The 16959-nt window shown below is 42.9% G+C and overlaps 1 protein-coding gene across 4 annotated transcripts in view; it reads right to left on the reverse strand.

Moving 5' to 3' along the window:
* AUTS2 (activator of transcription and developmental regulator AUTS2) overlaps positions 1–16959 on the reverse strand; it is an 839198-nt gene that overhangs the window by 535469 nt on the left and 286770 nt on the right. Inside the window, exon 1 of one of the 4 annotated variants that reach the window (XM_064166625.1) lies at positions 15660–15926. The exons of the other annotated variants lie outside the window; for them this stretch is intronic. Coding sequence (XP_064022695.1) covers positions 15660–15707 — 48 coding nt within the window. The 5' untranslated portion in view covers positions 15708–15926. Of the gene's footprint in view, positions 1–15659; positions 15927–16959 lie in introns of those variants that run through there. 4 annotated transcript variants of the gene reach the window in all.

Here is a 16959-nt window from a genome sequence, read left to right on the forward strand (position 1 = left end):
GGTAAGGACATGCTACACCAACTCAAGTCCACTGACCCAGCAGTCGAGGTATTACTACAAGAAGCAGACAAAGAAATGAGAACCAGCCCACACTAGATACACCACTGAAGGGTGACTTCAAAGAAACCATTTCTGCTTACCCACCTCTGGTGTACCTGTACATGAGCTAGACGACTAAAAACAACTCATTAGGCACATTCAGTATGAGTAAGGAGAACATTTCTTCATCTTACTGCACACAGATACACGGAATGACTTGGCCCCTTCCACCCAAGTCCTTATCTCAGCTCATACACTCACCCAGTCCTCAGTTTTCAACTGCCCAAAGGAACCATCACAGAAATTGAGTGATGGATACATGTACACCAAACTGCCACAAGACAGTAACATCAGTGACGTTCAATTCCCAGTCTAGGACAAAAGGGGCAAGAAGAATCTGTTGTGATGATAGTAACAGAGTGATAATTATTTTTATTTCTTGCCTAGTAGCCTTGAGTTTTGTGCTAACTGATGCTGGATCTTCTCTGACCACAGAAGACAACAATACTCATCTGCAGAAGGGGATTAGTGCTTAGCCAGCAGTTACTGGGGAAGAGCAAACCTCACTGCTGACAAAGGCTCTCACAGAAACGGCCAACTGGTCTGGAAGGCTCACTCAGTCTGTCACCAGGCATTTCCACAGCTAGCTGAGACATATGAACAATTCATATAAGGCAACACCAAAAATAAAGCTAATTACTTTAGGCTCATGATAAAAGAGATCTTTTTCTACAGGCAACTTTGCAAGGTCACCTCTCTAGCTTTACTCACTTAAAAAAAACCAACATGGCATTGAACTGATTTCAAAGCTTATCTAATTCCACCTCAGGGTAGGAAGAGGTTAAAACCTCAAACAATACATATAGATGAATAGAAAGCCAAGCTGGTAGGGCCATATTTTAAACAGAGAAAAGGAAAGGGGGAAAAAGTATTTTCTTACAGTGAAAACATCAGCACAACCCCAGTGTTTAAGGTCACTTCCTCTCCTTGCAACGCTGGGAGCATTGCTGTCAATCAGCCCTGCGTGCTGGTAGTCTCAGCTCACTCGCCGTACACAAAGTGGCACAGCAGAAGAGTAACATTTACCCGCTGGGAAAGGGGGATGGAGGACGAAGCTCTCAATTGATTGCAAAGGTCTTTTGGGAAGGATAGAGCCTCTGGTTTATTAGCACTGACATTCAGCTTTCACAGTAGCAGGCTGATACCTATTTAATTTAATGCCTTTTTTTTTTCTTCCAGTAGGGGAATTTGCTGGTCAGCTCCTTGCCACGGGAGCCTAGCCAACATCAACCCCACTTGCAGAGCTCTCCCCAAGCCTGTCACTCCACACACACCAGTGGTGCAGAACCCCCACAGGACATCAGTGGCCAGGCTCAGCTGTGGGATGTTTTCAGCTATGCCAAGGAGAGAGCCTTGTTCTCCAAGCCATTTGTTCTTGCATTTGCTGAAAGATTGATGTAGTGAAGGGAAAAATAACCTACCCACTGATGTGTTTCTTTTGAGAGTAGTCTGCCTGGTACAGATGCAAAAATTGTGCTTGACCAGATGAGGCAGAGCTGAAACCTCAACCTGTGTGCAATGAAAGGCAAACCCAATCACCTAAACCTAGTTTAGAACCTCAGCCTGATGTTCCATTCACAGCATTTCTTTAGACAAATCCCTGGGGCTCCTGGACTGCTGTTCTTACACAGCAAGGACTGATTTAATTTCACAGATTAATTGCATAACATATTAGGGTCTTTCAGGATAAGATATCATTGTGCTTCTCTTAAAAATTCATCCTTAGATCATTGCATACATCTGTAGCTCTCCACTTGCCACTATCTGTATTGCACTGAGAATGTACATTATGCTGGCATTGTATGTCATGGTTTCATGCAAGCACACCACCAATAAACTTAGTAAATGATGATGTGGTCTTGGGCAGGCTCAGGACATGTCTAGGAAATGAAAGCAGCTTTGGTTCATTAACCAACCCTTAGCCAGCACTTCTAGAGCAAAGCTAGTGGAGCTACACAGACTCACCCACAGCAGGTCTCAAGTCAGGCACCAGAAGATACTCATACATGTTTGGCACAATATTCAGTATCACACAAGGAATCTGGACATCTGTTTCTTACTGATCCACTAATGCTTAACTCATTCATCTGCCTTGTGAATTTTCAAGAAAGATCAGTCTCCAGGCAAACATACTGATAAAGCTGCTCCACAATTTTTGTTCTAACCAAGCCCTAATTCAGTCCAAGGTCTACAGACTTACACAAAATTTCCCCAGTATCAAAAAGGGGAACTTGTCCTTCCTACAAGATTCCATACTATCTCCAGGGGCACAAGCCTAACAGCACATCCAAAGCACTGATAACCACAGGGGCCCCACACCAAACATAAAAGCAGTTCTCTCCTCCCACCATCCAGAGACCTTATCACCAGGAACCACAGCTCTCTACCCAGCTGCTGCCCATCCCTGACAGGAAGAGAGGACACTTCCTCTGCATCCAAGACATACGTAACACCTCCAACACTCCATATGGAAGCCTCTCCAAATTTACCAACTTAACCTCTTTCCATTTCTGCTTCCCACTCCCCATTTCCTTACCAGTGCAGAACAGAGTTTGCTTCAGATGGGGCACTCATGGACACAGAAGCAGAGACCTTTTCTGAATACACCAGATAATGAACCAAAGCAACTCCAAGGTTAGGAAATCCAAACCAGGTCATAAATTGAGGTGGAATGAAAGCCAGCACAAAACTCTCTGTGAGAAGCAGTTGATTTTCTCTGTCTAGGCAGTGTTGCTAATGTATTCTAACAGAGTTTCAGATTTAACTCTACTGGATTGACAACAGAATTGAATTACACTTCCAAATCTCTCTCTTTCAACTTGTCATAAGACTTTTTAATCCAACAAGAAGCACTTCCTTGGCAGAGCTGCAATTGTTATATTTTTTCCAGCTTTGCCGATTTAGGGATTTTAGTCTTTTTAGCCATGAATTGACTTCTCTGTGCTAGCACTTGGAGGGGGGTGAGGGAAGGAAATCAGCTATTGCTTGCCATGCAAGCTGCCAAGTTCCCAGGAGCAGATGGAACAGATCCTAGATTTCTAAAGGAGATCATTGACAATCAGAGAGGACTGACTAAACACCAGCAAAGTTTCAAGGAGGCTGGACAAAGATGGATCACAACACGGAAAAGTTACAGCACACTACACAAGAAAACAGAAACACTGTCTGTTCATCTCTAACATCTGTATCACATAGAGCACTGCAAGCTACCGACACTGCTTGAATGAACCTACAGAGTAATGCAACCTCCATGCGTCTCCCAGTGCTCCTCAACAAGGATGCACTGCCCTCTCCCGACACCGGGGTCGGCCCACCAGCAAGCTCAGGCTGGTGAGAGCTCATCTGCAGAAGAGCAGAGCCAAATAGGGGGAAAAAATTTTCAGCAAAAGAAGACATTTGAAAACATTGCTGAGACCTGCAGATTAGCTGCTCACCTGGAAGCAGAACTTTAACAAGGTACCTTGGAGCTGCCATCACAGTCATGCAATGATGCCAGCTGAAAAGGGTGGAAAACCTCCAGCTACAGAGCTTTTGGAATGTTTCTGCCATTATCACTGAGTCATAAGGAGCAATTGTGCATCTTAATTCACTTCTTTTAAAAGCCTCTGTCTTCTTCCACGGTTTATATTTTGATGTTCAAGAATGGAACTATTTGGTTACTGAACTCAAGCTGGGTATCGTCAGTGAAATTCTACCCTATCTTTTAAGCAGATTAGGATCTACATGCAGACCTTTGAACCTGCTGTGTTGCCGTGTTAGCTTTCACAGCTCTTTCCCCAAAGGAATAAAATGACTCCATTTAATTAGACTCAAACTCTCCTCACCTGTCCCAGAAGTTTCTTGTCACCTCATTCAATTGCAAACCCAATTTAGGCTGAAGGGTTTGTACTGATTTTTCACTGGGGTGCTAAAGAGCTCAGTAACGCAATAATTCCCCCAACTTGAAACTATTCTAGGGGTACTACTGCTTGCTTTCTCTGGGTACCATATCCTGTCCAGTGGCTTCAAAGAAAAGCATTGTAATTCTCAAAAGCCACTGCATAGATAATCCTGATAGCATGTGTGCGTTCATGTCTGCTTTATGAGGGAAGAAAATGAAACACACAGAGGAGAAATGAGAGAATTCTTCATGGTTCCAGAGCACTTTTAGCAGAAAATTAGGAATCCAGTTCTTGTCATACGGTAATCACTGCACAAGATGCTTGTAAGGCAACGATCACAGTCAAATCCATGGCTGCTAAGCCTGGCTAGTGTTGAAGAATACTAGTTTTATGTAACAGTCACTACAGTAGAGAAGATGTTTGGAATGAGGTGCCCCAGCACAGAAAAGAGCCATGTTGGGCCAGATCAAAGGCTCAACTTGGGAAGCACCCTCATTCCAACAGTGTCCATAAATGGCAGTCAAAAGGAAAAGAACAAAAATAGGCTAAGTATACATAATACTGTTGTCTCTATTTATACACATTCATCTTTCCCCCTTGCTTCCACCTCCAGTCATTTCAAGCTCACTGAGCTCCTGATGGGGTGGTTCCTGCCTCCTCAGTGGCTATCAGTTAATTTCTTCACCATTAACTTTTTGCATCAGTTTCCTTCAACAAGCTGTTGCATTGGTCACTTTCACAACATACTAACCTCCTTCTGATCTGTTTCAGCCTGGCTCTTAGCAACTTCCTTTCATGCCCTCAAGTTCTTGTGTGGGAAGGCAATGAACAATCCTCTCTATGTTCTACTGGATTTCACAGACCTCTGTCACATCTCCTTTACTTATTTACCCAGCTGAAGGTTTCTAGTTCATGTAGTTCTTCCTCACACAGAAGACATTCAACACCTCTAAACATCTTTGCTGCAAGTCTTTGGAGGAAGGGGATGAAAGCTGCACAATGTGTCCACAACAGAAGTAAACCAGGGATTTCTATTCTGTCTCAGCAATGTTCCTTGTTCCATTCTTACTACATTTCCCAACACTTCACTTGGTTACTTTTTCTTTCTGCTTCTGAGCACAATGCTGATGTTCTGATTGAAATATGCACGATCAAGCAGACAATTCTTGCATAGAAATTGAGTTAGAACCTCCCTGACTTCACTCTTGGAAAGAAATCAGCTCAATCTGTCATTTCTTAGTAGGATTGTTTTAGGGGAGAGTCACTACAGTCAATAAAAGCAGTCAAAGGTGTACAAGCCTGCCACTACGGTCAACTCAAGCACTTGTACTTCTACTCTGAATCCCTTCTCTGACCCATGTTCTATTCATATAGCTACCCCACACCATAATAAACCACACTTTTAACATGCCCAGTGCTGTTTCATACAATCACTATCCTCAAATCTGCTAAAAGCACACATAAATATTTGATGGAGCAGACAATGCAGCTCTCACATACAACTGCAAACAAGATTATTTCTTTTCCCAAACAAATCCAATAACTTGATTATCTGATCTGGTTTGTTCTTATTCTTCTGCTTTATGATTTTCAAATATTTGCAGTTGTGAGTCTTTCAAAGCTTTAATTTGCTTAAAATGATTCACAAGCACCTTGTTAATCTTTTATCAGTTTTATTACAATCTGTAAACAAAACCCAGTTCTTAAATAATTAAAGGGCAGAACTAGCCCTCAGGCAAATGAAGACCAGGGTGGGTTGATCTGGGGTAGGTAAGGGGGGGAGGTTAGAAATAAAAAGTAATTCAAAAACAGAGAAAGCTCATAGATTATTTTTTCCCTCCCATCTACAGAATTGGTGAATCTAGCTTCAAAACAGAAAATAATTCCAGATGAACAGATTGCATGTGACATCCTTCCAGTCAGCTTCTCTCATCTTCTGTGTTCTGAATATTAATCTCTCAAGTACTTACACATAACTGGTTACAGTGTTAACCACATGATAGACTTACAAGTCAAGAGCTGTGTCCCAAGCAGCTGCTCAAAAGAATTTCTCTGCACTTATGTGCCCAGTCATCCTTGAGTTTGCCCTTTCGCCAGCCCAGAAACAGTCCCTCCTTGGGATGGTTTGCCTTTGGAATGGGCTGCCCAGGGAGGTGGTGGAGTCACTGTCCCTGGAGGTGTTCAAGAAAAGCCTGGATGAGGCACTTAGTGCCATGGTCTAGTTGACTGGCTAGGGCTGGGTGCTAGGTTGGACTGGATCATCTTGGAGGTCTCTTCCAACCTGGTTAATTCTATGATAGTAGAAGGTCTACTATGGTTCATTGTCCAAGAGCAGGTAGGTGGTGCACACTCTTCCATCCTCTAGTGGTAATGACTCACCTTGGGGCAGACCTCGTTGGGAACAGCACATCAGTTCTTACCCACATCACTCCAACCTGAAGCATGCACTCCTATACTTGCCAGCTCCTGGTGCTGCAGTGAAAGCACACTCTGTTTGGCCAAAGCCCCCAGAAATCATTCAAGAACAGCACTCTCAGATGTCTTCAATGCTGAGGGTGTTGTTATAATTGTCTGTAGTTTCACTGCCTCATTGAGCTGAGGCCAGAGTGGCCCAGCCCAGCAGTGTGTGGGCAGATGTCAAACAGAAGTTGGAGTCTTGCAACAAAGACAGCTTGGGAAGCAGAAATTCCAACCAGAGATGCTGAAAATTGAGGCAAAAGACTGCCTGTGGGGTCACTCACATCATGCCTCTGACTGGCAGCATGCCCAAGTCTGTCACTCAGTATGGTGCAATATTGGTAAATATTGCTATATCAATATCAATCAAACTCCTTCTTTGGCAGGGGATTGGACTGAATGTTCTCCAGAGGTACCTTCCAACCCCCATGCCATGATTTACAGCACAATTGGCTTGTAGCCTGGAAAACAAAAATCCATTTTGTCCCTGGCTTCCCTGGGGGTGGCTGACTGGTGGGGAGATGGCCAAGTGACAACAGTACCTTGGTTTCACGTGAAGGCTCCAGACAGGAGTCCTTTCATAGAGGGCACCCAAACAGTGAGGAATTTGGTCACCCATAAAAAGAATACTGCTAAATCCATGGTCCAGGAGATTGCCACAAAAGCCACATCTAATTGTTTGGATTGTAAAGTGTTCAAGTAATTCTTACTGCTATTACAACCTAACCTATTACCTACCAATTCTTCCACTCTGCTGTGCTGAAGAAGAGCGTTCACAGATCCCAACCACTGCACAATCATTTTAGACATTTTCTTCAAACCATGTCCTTCAGCACCACATTTCCATGGCTTTGAAACCCCTCCAAGGATGGGGACTCCACTGCTACAGCCTTGTCCAGGCCTTGACAATCCCTTTTTAGGAAGTATTTTTTTCTTCATATCTTACATAAACTACTCTGGTGCAGCTCGAGGTCATTTGCTCTTGTCCTATCACCTGTTACTAGGGAGAAGAGACCTCCAACCTGGCTTCAACCTCCTTTCAGGGAGGAGTTTCCAGCTTTCTAATATATTTTAGATTTTATATCCTGGTGTATTTAAAACTGTATTTCCTTCTTGCCATGAAAGAGACCACTTCTTATGAAGCTCTCCAAAGCACTACAATCTGGAGAAAACATGAGGAGCTACGGAGAGCAAGACTGCACAACTTTTCACTACCTTTTGAAGACAACACTGCCCTGCACACAAAAGCAGTTCTCAGTGCATTGCACACCTAGCAATGGGTAGTGGAGGCATTGCTAGCCTATTACATGCAGTTCGTTGTGCACAGTTTTATGGTTGTATGTTTTGTGCAGTGGGCTGTAAAAGTTGCTTAACAGAAGAAAACACATTTGATTAAAAATTTACATCAGAAGACTGTAACAAGGCTTTTTTTTCCTTGCTATTTTACCTGCCACTGACTATTCCCATCAATATGCAATTCTTAGTCTAACAAATAGATGCAAAATAAACAAGACTAAAGACAGAAATGTTTCAGGTCTAGATCCTAAACCATGAAGACAAAGCTGTCCAGCAGCTGGCTCTGGTTGGGAAAAAACCTAATGTTCCCACTGACAGGTGGGAGAATCCTAAAGTGACAGAGAGATGCTTCAACACTTCTGCTCCAGTGATTGTCTTCGTGAAAAATATAAAGGGGAGAACTGGCAGTGCTTGGACTTCCTAACAAGTCAGCCATGCTGGGCTGCTGCAAGTCCTGAAGGGCTTCCAGTACCTGCCTGGGCAAGAGCAGCGCTTGGGTGGCTCCTGATGATCAGACTGCAACAACTGTCTCAGATTCCAGGAAGAAAAAGTCCTTTAAATCTCTACCTTGTGCCCAGAAAAGCTAAACAAATCCTCTCTTCAAGATGTTTTATGGGTTAGTGATAACCAATTGCAGCAAAACCTTGCTGCAGATGTTCAGTCTGCAGAACAGAGGGAAATCAGAAAGATAATCATAGAATCATCAAGGTTGGAGAAGACTTCTAAGATCATCAAGTCCAGCTGTCAACCCAACAGCACCATGCCCGATAAAACATGTCCCAAAGTGGCATGTCTACACATTTTTGAAACACATCCAGAAGAATGAGTCCACCACATTCCTGGGCAACCTGTTCCAATGCCACACCACTCTTTCAGTGAAGAAATGTCTCCTAATATCAAACCTATAGCTTCCCTGGTAAAATTTGAAATAACTTACTCTTGACCTATCTCTAGTTACCTGACAGCAGAGACCAATACCCACCTCATTCCCAGCTTCCTCAGCCACTCCTCCTAAGACTTGTTCCTCAATAAGATTTATCATCTTATATAAAATGTCTTTATCTAAAACCACACAAGAGCTCCCCAAATAATTTTTCCAACTACCAAGAGCTGCCACAACTGGAGAAGGAGAATTTAAATCAAAGTATGTATACATTAGTTAGTCCAATCATCTTCCAGCATTCTCCTCCTAATCTGAGCTAACTTTATGACTGCAAGGATCAGGTGGAGAATGCAACATATTCAGAGATAAAGCAGCTTGCAGCCTGTTCCTGTTTTCCAATTCCTGCCCCATCCACTGCTTTTAATTAAAAAACATAGTACAGAAATAACAAGAGAGTGCCAGAGCAGAGAGCTGACCATCGCTCACACTGCAGGAGATGATTTCTTGCAGGAGCTTTGGCTGAACTTCACTCAGCTCTGCAGACTCAGGAGCAGAAAAAACAAAATGAGGGGCTGCTTTTGAGGTCTGATCTCCCACCCCTCAGGGGCTGGTGACTGCACAGCAAAGGCATTTCTTCCTCTGGATTTCAGCCCTGCTTCTCATTGGGCACACAAGGCCATGGAGACCAAAGCCTGTGCTGGTGCATCAGCCAAACTTAGCCTTCAAGGCCAGAATAAAGGAAAAACATTGTTCAGATCCACTGAGCTTTGAGCAAAGTGCAGCAGCAATGCAGGCTGCATCCACCACCAACATTTATCATCCTCTGACATCTTTGTGCTCTCAGAAATGCCAGATAAAATCATAACATGGTAACTGAAGGCCAAAATATGAAGCAAGGCAATTCCCAGTGACAGGGCTGTAATGGCAGTCATTGGGTCACCCAGCAAAACCAGATAGGGGTGAGGAGATGAGCCAAAATGAGCAGGGGGTCCTGGGACACAAGGGCACTGCCACAATAATCCAAATCTACAAGTAAATACCTACATCTGTTTTCCTGAGTTTGCTGAGGAGGCAGAATATATTGTACACAAACACATAAAATGACAAACCTCACTCATTCCCCTAAAGCATTGGCAGTCACAGTTGCCACTAAATATTCATAGGCAGGAAAAGAAATATTTCAGCAGCTAAAAGTGACAAAAATAGTGAACCAGGTGCCTGTGCTGAGTAATGTGGGAAGATACAACCCTTTGATGATCATCTCCATCAGTTTAAGGAGTAACATCTGATTCCACATCTGCATAAATCCACCCACAAAGCAACGAGGAAAAGTAGCATTAAAAAAAAAAAAAAAAAAAAAAAGAGAGAGAAAGATAAATAAATAAACTAAGCATAATTAGCTCCAGCAAACACTTCTGGAGGAAATCAGGTGGGTTCCTACCTCCCAGGCACTAGCAAAGATGGTGAGATTGCTAGGAGGGCCAGCCTGCCTGGAACAAGGAACTGGTTTGCAGCAGGCTGGTTACCTTCCTGCTCCTTCCTCTGATGCTTCTGGGCTCAGGTCTGACCCAAAAAGTCACCAACTGAAGCAGCTATGCTTGACTGTGTTAAGCCATTGCTACAGATTTCTGGCAGAGTTCACAACTGCAGGAAAAGAGCGTTTCCACAAGCTCAATTCACCAGCCTGAATTAGCACCTTGGCTCCCCATCTCTTCCAAGTGCCTGTTAAGCAAACACTGTGCACATTTCAGTATCTAGCCTAAAAAAACCATGGACTTCTGAAAATGTGTCTTCTACTCCAGCAAGAGGAAGAAATGGTTCCAAGATGGAAAATGTTTTTGTGGGGAGTGGGAGAGAGGAAAGGTTATGTTACCCAGGAGATAAATAATAAACTCTTTGTCCAAGAAATCAGTGTTATAAAAGACAAGATAGACAAAACCACAAAGACAGAGAAGACAAGGTCAGAGAAGAAAGGAAAAACCCTCCATTCTGTAAGAACAAAGCAAGATGCAAACCTCCAGTTGCAGAGCAGCCTTTTCAAGATACAACTCTCAGCAGTCATTCAGAAAGATGCTTCCTGCCTCGATCCCCCCAGGAAGAGCAACACAGTCTAATGAAAGTGATATTTGACATGGTATGTGCTGCTTAGTACCAAGTGGCTGAATTACTGGGTGCAGACCCCCATCCTACTCTTAAAAAGCCATTTGGAACTAGGGCTTTGATTTAGACTGGCTTTATCCTTTAGTTTCGAAGTACAACTGGTAATAATGTAGTCTGTGAGTTTAGCATTTGAAAGAGGGGTTCCATTTACCTCTTTGTACTCACTCAAGGAAAATGACTGTAATTGAAATCTTTCTGCTGGAAATGAAGCCCTTCGAAAATTCAAAGTGGTTGCTTGTCCTTAAGGCTTTTTATTTTAGCTGTCAAAACTGTAAACTGCCTTTCAGAGTAGTGGGAGTCTTCCAACAGAGAAAGAAATGAACGTACCCTGCATCTAGGGACTGGGTGTTTTAATCTAATTTTCCAGCTAGGAATACTAGCTGGGTAGTGCTGGAAACAGGGGAAAAAATATTTCAAGCTTCACTTCAGCAGTATCTGCCAATGAATCTCCAACAAAGGACAAAAGCAAAGCCTTTCAACTTCTCTAACTTCATCCATAAGCTGCAATGCATTCTTGCCTTAAAAATGGTGCATGTATAGCATAAAAATATTCTTTTTAGTCTTTGTTTTACACAGTTGTTTATGATCACTGACATTCTTCTCTATTAGTAACACTGGATCTGTTTCTGGAACATCTTTGCCCATCCAACTGGGTATGTTGGAGACAGCCAGCACACCTCTGAAAAGCAAACAGTCCATATATACAATAAAATTCTTCATTATGAAAAAGTTCTTTACTGAGCATTGGAACAGGCTGCCTACAGAAGTGGTGGAGCCACCATCCCTGGAGGTGTTCAAAAAACTTGCAGACATAGCACTCTGGGGTATGGTTTAGTGGGCAAAAAGATGTTAGGATGAAAATTACATTGATGTTCATAGAGATCTTTTCCAATCTTAATGACTGCATGATTCCTTCAAACAGAAGCATCATCACATCAAAGCCATATTGCCCACTCCTGATGCCTCTCTCCACACATCTCCCACACTTTCTAGATTTTCAAGAGTTTGCCTTTTCCCTGCTTCAAATCAAACTCATTCCCTAGCATCAGCACTATTAATCATATGAAGTCATTGCATTTTAATCACAGTCTAAGTGCACCCAGATCAAATATGGGTATTGGGTAAAAATGGCTCATGCCCAAGTGACCTTATATTAAATCTTTGAAAGCTAAACATAAAAACTTGGAGTTTCTTCCAGGAGGTTCCCTTGAAGTTTATGTAACAGAATGCTTGTAATTAACTTGATAATAGGCTCAGGATGAAGTTGTACAGATTTCTGCTTTAGTTAGTTTTGGTATCTGGTTATTTTAGTCACAATTAAAACCACGCTGCTGTGAGATGGTTTTGTGGTGTTTGTCTAACGCAGCTTAAAACAAAAAGATCTGTTTGAATAACTTAAGCAAACTGACACACCGAGGTACATCAGTTGACTCAACACCTCTCTGTTTCGGGTTCTAATGTGTCTTTAGGGTGAAGATCCAAAAACAGTTCAAGATCACTTCTCAGGCATTCCATTGCAGCTACAAATGTACAGACACTGTTTTTTTCCCCCTACCAGTATAGAACATCTACTGCACAGATAATGCAGGTTGACTGGTTGAGAGGCTTCAAGGTGCCAAACAGATACAAAGAGTTTGGAAGCCCTCAGAAGACCTACAAAAGAAGACCTTCCATGAAGCTGAGACAAGCTGTATCACCGAACTATGGTTTGGGTCTGTCTGCAGAGGCTGCAGATAATCCAGATGGGATGAGCAACATGGAAACAATTGACAGAACAGTTTATAGCAGCAGTAAAGCACAGTGATGTCAAGACAATAAACCAGGTTGCTAATCTATATGTGAAGGAATATTTTGCAATCTATAATCTGAATCCAGAGTTACTTCTGATGTACATAGATATTTACATTTTATCACAAAGAAGTCTTCAGCCATCAAAATCTTTCAAAGCAAAACAGAGGAAAAAAATATTAAATAAGTATTTGTGATGTCCAGAGGCAAGGATGTCAACTTCAGCAAGTCAGCCAGCTAATAAAAATGTCAATGAACTTCTTTACAGGAGAATTAAGAAGGAGCGGTGCAATGTCAGTGTTGTGGCTCAGACAGGAAAGGCAGTTCCAGTTCTGATTTAACCAAGATACTGTGCTGATGTGAGGGCAGGGACCCAACCTCTTTCTAACTTAAAATTGCCTCCCTTAAAGATTATGTAACACTTTCAAATGAAGGGAGTAACCTCAAATAACTTCATTTCACAGGCTGCTGCCAGAAGAGACAGCACTGTCCTTTATACTCACCCTCAACCAAGCATTTTCAGGTACATACTTAACGGCTCACATCAGGGTGAAGTGGGGGACACACTGCTCTCTGCCTGAAAATGCAGCCAGTCCAAAAAAAAAGGAATAAAACCTGTTCATTTCCAGTTGGATCAGCTCCCAGACGCATGTCACCATGCAGCTACATGAGCACTGCCACTGACAACGTGTAGCTGGGAGTGGGAACACTTGTCCCTGCAGCAGCCCACATTTGTTTCAATTGAAAATGAGAAACTGAATCTCCAAGTCAGATTTGAAATCCATTAAAAAAAAAAAAAAAAAAAAAAAAAAAAAGCTGGTTGGAGAATCTTAAAAGAATCTTCAGCTAAGCAAACACAAACCCCATTGCTAAAACCTTGACAACATGGAAGAGTTGCAGAAGAATTTGACCTAATTTCTCAAAGCAATGTGGTTACACCACCATAGAAGCACTTGTTCCATGGAGAGTGTACCCACAATGTCCAGCCAGAGAACTGCACCACTTCAACAAATTCAGTGTCAATTCAGAGCTAAATCTTTCTGGCACAATGCTTGAAGCTAATACAGGACGAGCCAAGCACCAACCACAACAAGGATGCTGACACAAAACCCTGTGTTTAGCAAAGAGGTACATCCCTTCCTCACAGTCAAGGCTGGAAACCCTTAAGTGCCTTCCATCAGGAAAGCCCCACTTCCATGCAAAGGGCCAATGGTCTGTTATCACACATGAAATTCAGTAGAAGACCAGATGTGCACTTCAGGTTTTATCTTCCTGCCTGTGCACACTATGGTTTGGTTTTTTTTTTTTCCTTCCCCTCTCCAGCAGATGAACAGACTTGGCAACTTACCTAGTGAATCAGAGGAAAAATCTTGTAAGGCACAAGTAACTCTAAGAAGAACACAGATTAAATGGATTTCCTGGATTTCATCCACGTTCAAATTTCCCAGGTTGTAGATTTCAAAAATATCTGCCTCTGACAAAACTGGTATGACAGGTTATGTAACACACACAGAGAATCATCCGGTGACAGAAGAGCAGCCACATTATCTGCTCTGTTCAGGGACACAAGGGCTTTCTAGATGAATTGCAAAAGAGTATTGCCAAAACCAGACAAATAAAAATAAAAGGAAAAAAGGGGAAAGGAAGAAAAAGAAAAAAAAAAAAAAAGAGGGAAAAAAAAAGAAAAAATAAACAAGAAAGGAGAAAAAAAATTAATAAGTACCTGGCCTCAGCCACTGGCACTTGACTGTTACTTTCATTAGATTTTTGTTCAGAAAGGAAAAAGTGTTTCACACACTATGTAGTCAATTTGTTTTGATACAGCTATTTCTAGGTGTGACACTGCTTTAAAGAACATAGAATTATTGCTGAGAGATCTCAAGGAGACAAAATATAGAAGCCTAATAAAGTTGATTTCAGAGTGAAATTACCTTTGTGAGGCTGCCCAAAACAAATGAGAACAGAGTAGTTAAATACGTGACTTTGTTAAATATGCTATTTACAGCCTGGGATAAATGATAGCACAATCTTGTTGAATTAAGTATATATGCTTCTGCTGTGTGCAGTATAACTTGAGGCACAAAGATAAGAAATAAATCAGTGTGGCACTATTTGCCAGAACAAAATAATTTCAGGCCAGTAGTACAAGCACTGGTTCCTCTCCTGTTGTTAAATAGCAAGTTTCTAACTGCTCAAGCATATTCAGGGGACAGATCATGAGGCTTCTGGAGTATTTTCCACCAAAAGAAGTCGTCTTGCTCTTTTCCCCCTTTTGCTGGATTAAAGGAAACAGCAAAGCTACATCCAAACACCCTGACTGGTTCTCAGTGTTATTGGCAACACAATCAGTCTGTAACCTAGGGCAGGAAACCCTCCAGGGATGTATTGAGTGAAAAATGCATCACTGTCAGCAGGTCCCCACTAAAATCCTGGTCTACTCCTGTCCTTCTGTTCTCCCCAGACATCTGAGTACTGAGGACAGGCAAGATAAAGTGGAAGATGAGTGTAAAAGGACAATCTAACAGAAGGAACCACATGCAAGATAAAATGCAGCAAGTTCCACAGTAAACCCCCAGCAAACAGCAGCAGCCCTAAAATACATCTCATTGCTTTGTGACCAATAAAATCTCCTTCTTCCAGTAATAATTACAGATAACTAAATACTCACTCTGTTGCTAAAGGAGAAGAATTGACTTGCCTTCAAGGAGGATAAAACCAGCTCTGTAACATCCCATAACCAGCTTTACAGAACAAGAAATCTCCCCGCCTTTCACTCTCCACATGAGACAAGCAAATACCATTGCTTTTTCTTCCCCCCCGCCCCGACACAGCACAGGAGGAATTAGATTTGATCTTTTCCCTTCTATTTGCATCACGCTGAAGTTGTGGCTGTCACATTTCAAGCCCATACCCTGCGCCGCGGCGGCTCCGGGCACAGCATTATCTATCAAGCCACAGGAAAACAAATTCACCGGCGAAACTTCTCAGCGGCATCCACCCGGCTGGTGGCCAGAGCTGCCTGGCTGGAAAGGGGCTGCAGGCGACCATGCAGCAATCCCTTGGCGAAGGCTGCAGGAGGAAGCGTAGCGACTTACCTTCTCTGCATACTTGAACTTGACGTAGAACCAACTTGACTTGATCATTGTCTCACCTCCTGCCCTCGTTAAAGCACAAAAAAGCAGCCCAAACCTATCCCGCTGTTCAAGAGCAACTGATGGCACTCCTGCCAGAGCCGGCAATTTTCCAAGGACAGCAGAGTATTTAGGAGAAGCAAAGGGTGGGAGAAAGATTCAAAAAAGGACAGGAATTAAAAACGATGCTTTCTCTCCACGGTTCCAGCTTGTCCCCTCCTGCCCTCCCGACGCCGAGCGCGATCTCGCCTGCTGCAACAGAGCTCGCCGAATGCCTTAGCTCCGCGTTTCGCTGTCAGCTTGGCTGCCTGACAAGAGACTTCCTCAAATGGACTTCAGCTGCATTCATCACAAATGGCACATGTCAGTAAAGCCAGGAGGCTGGCTCCAGCGCTGGCAGCCTCCCAGGACCATGACCTCCCCCAGTGGGATGAATAATGAATTCCAGCACTTCCCTCCAGACACAGATTAACACCTGGCTAAACATTATTCTGACAATGAGCTTGCCCATTCGGAGAACCCTACACCACCGCGTTAACCCCTCGTTCTCCCACCAAGCAGGGTGGCAATGCTTCGGAGGCTGTCCCACGACACCCTCCCCCATCTAAGGAAAGATTACAGAACTATATATAGTTTAGAAACAATAAAGCCTCTTAAGCATAAAGCAAATATCTCCTTTCCAATTCTGCAGCTGCAGTAATGCTGCCATGTAACCAGAGCAAGTAATCAGGAGTCAGGCGCTCTTCTGCTCCCCTCCCTTTCTCAGTTCTATCTCTGCATACCCACTTGCTAAGCTTTGATGCTGTCAGGTTCATATTTGAAAACAACGTCTGCAAAGACCCTTAAAGAACCCAAACAACAAAACAGCCACCACTATCAACACGAAATCAACACATAAAAACTCCTGAGATGACACCTATCAGACTGTTCGTCCATTCAGAAACATTGCCCAGTTCCCTGAGGTTTAACAAGACACACTGATTCACTTGCAGCTCATTGCAAATCTCCCAGCTCCAAGAATGTCATAGAACAGTGAATATCAAGTTGCAAACTACAGGATGAATATAATGAGCCTACTATATTTCTGCTGTAGACAGACAGTGCTGTACCAGAGCACAGAGATATCTGTTCCAGCATCCTATGTCCAAACACTTTAATATATACAAGAAACAACGTAAAAATATCTCCAGCCCAAAGATGTACCCTCAGTAACATATCTAATGGCACAGAAGGATTTTAATCTATCACTCCAGTAGCTGAACCT

This window comes from Pogoniulus pusillus, chromosome 27 (assembly GCF_015220805.1).
Source record: "Pogoniulus pusillus isolate bPogPus1 chromosome 27, bPogPus1.pri, whole genome shotgun sequence".
Taxonomy (NCBI): Eukaryota; Metazoa; Chordata; class Aves; order Piciformes; family Lybiidae; genus Pogoniulus; species Pogoniulus pusillus.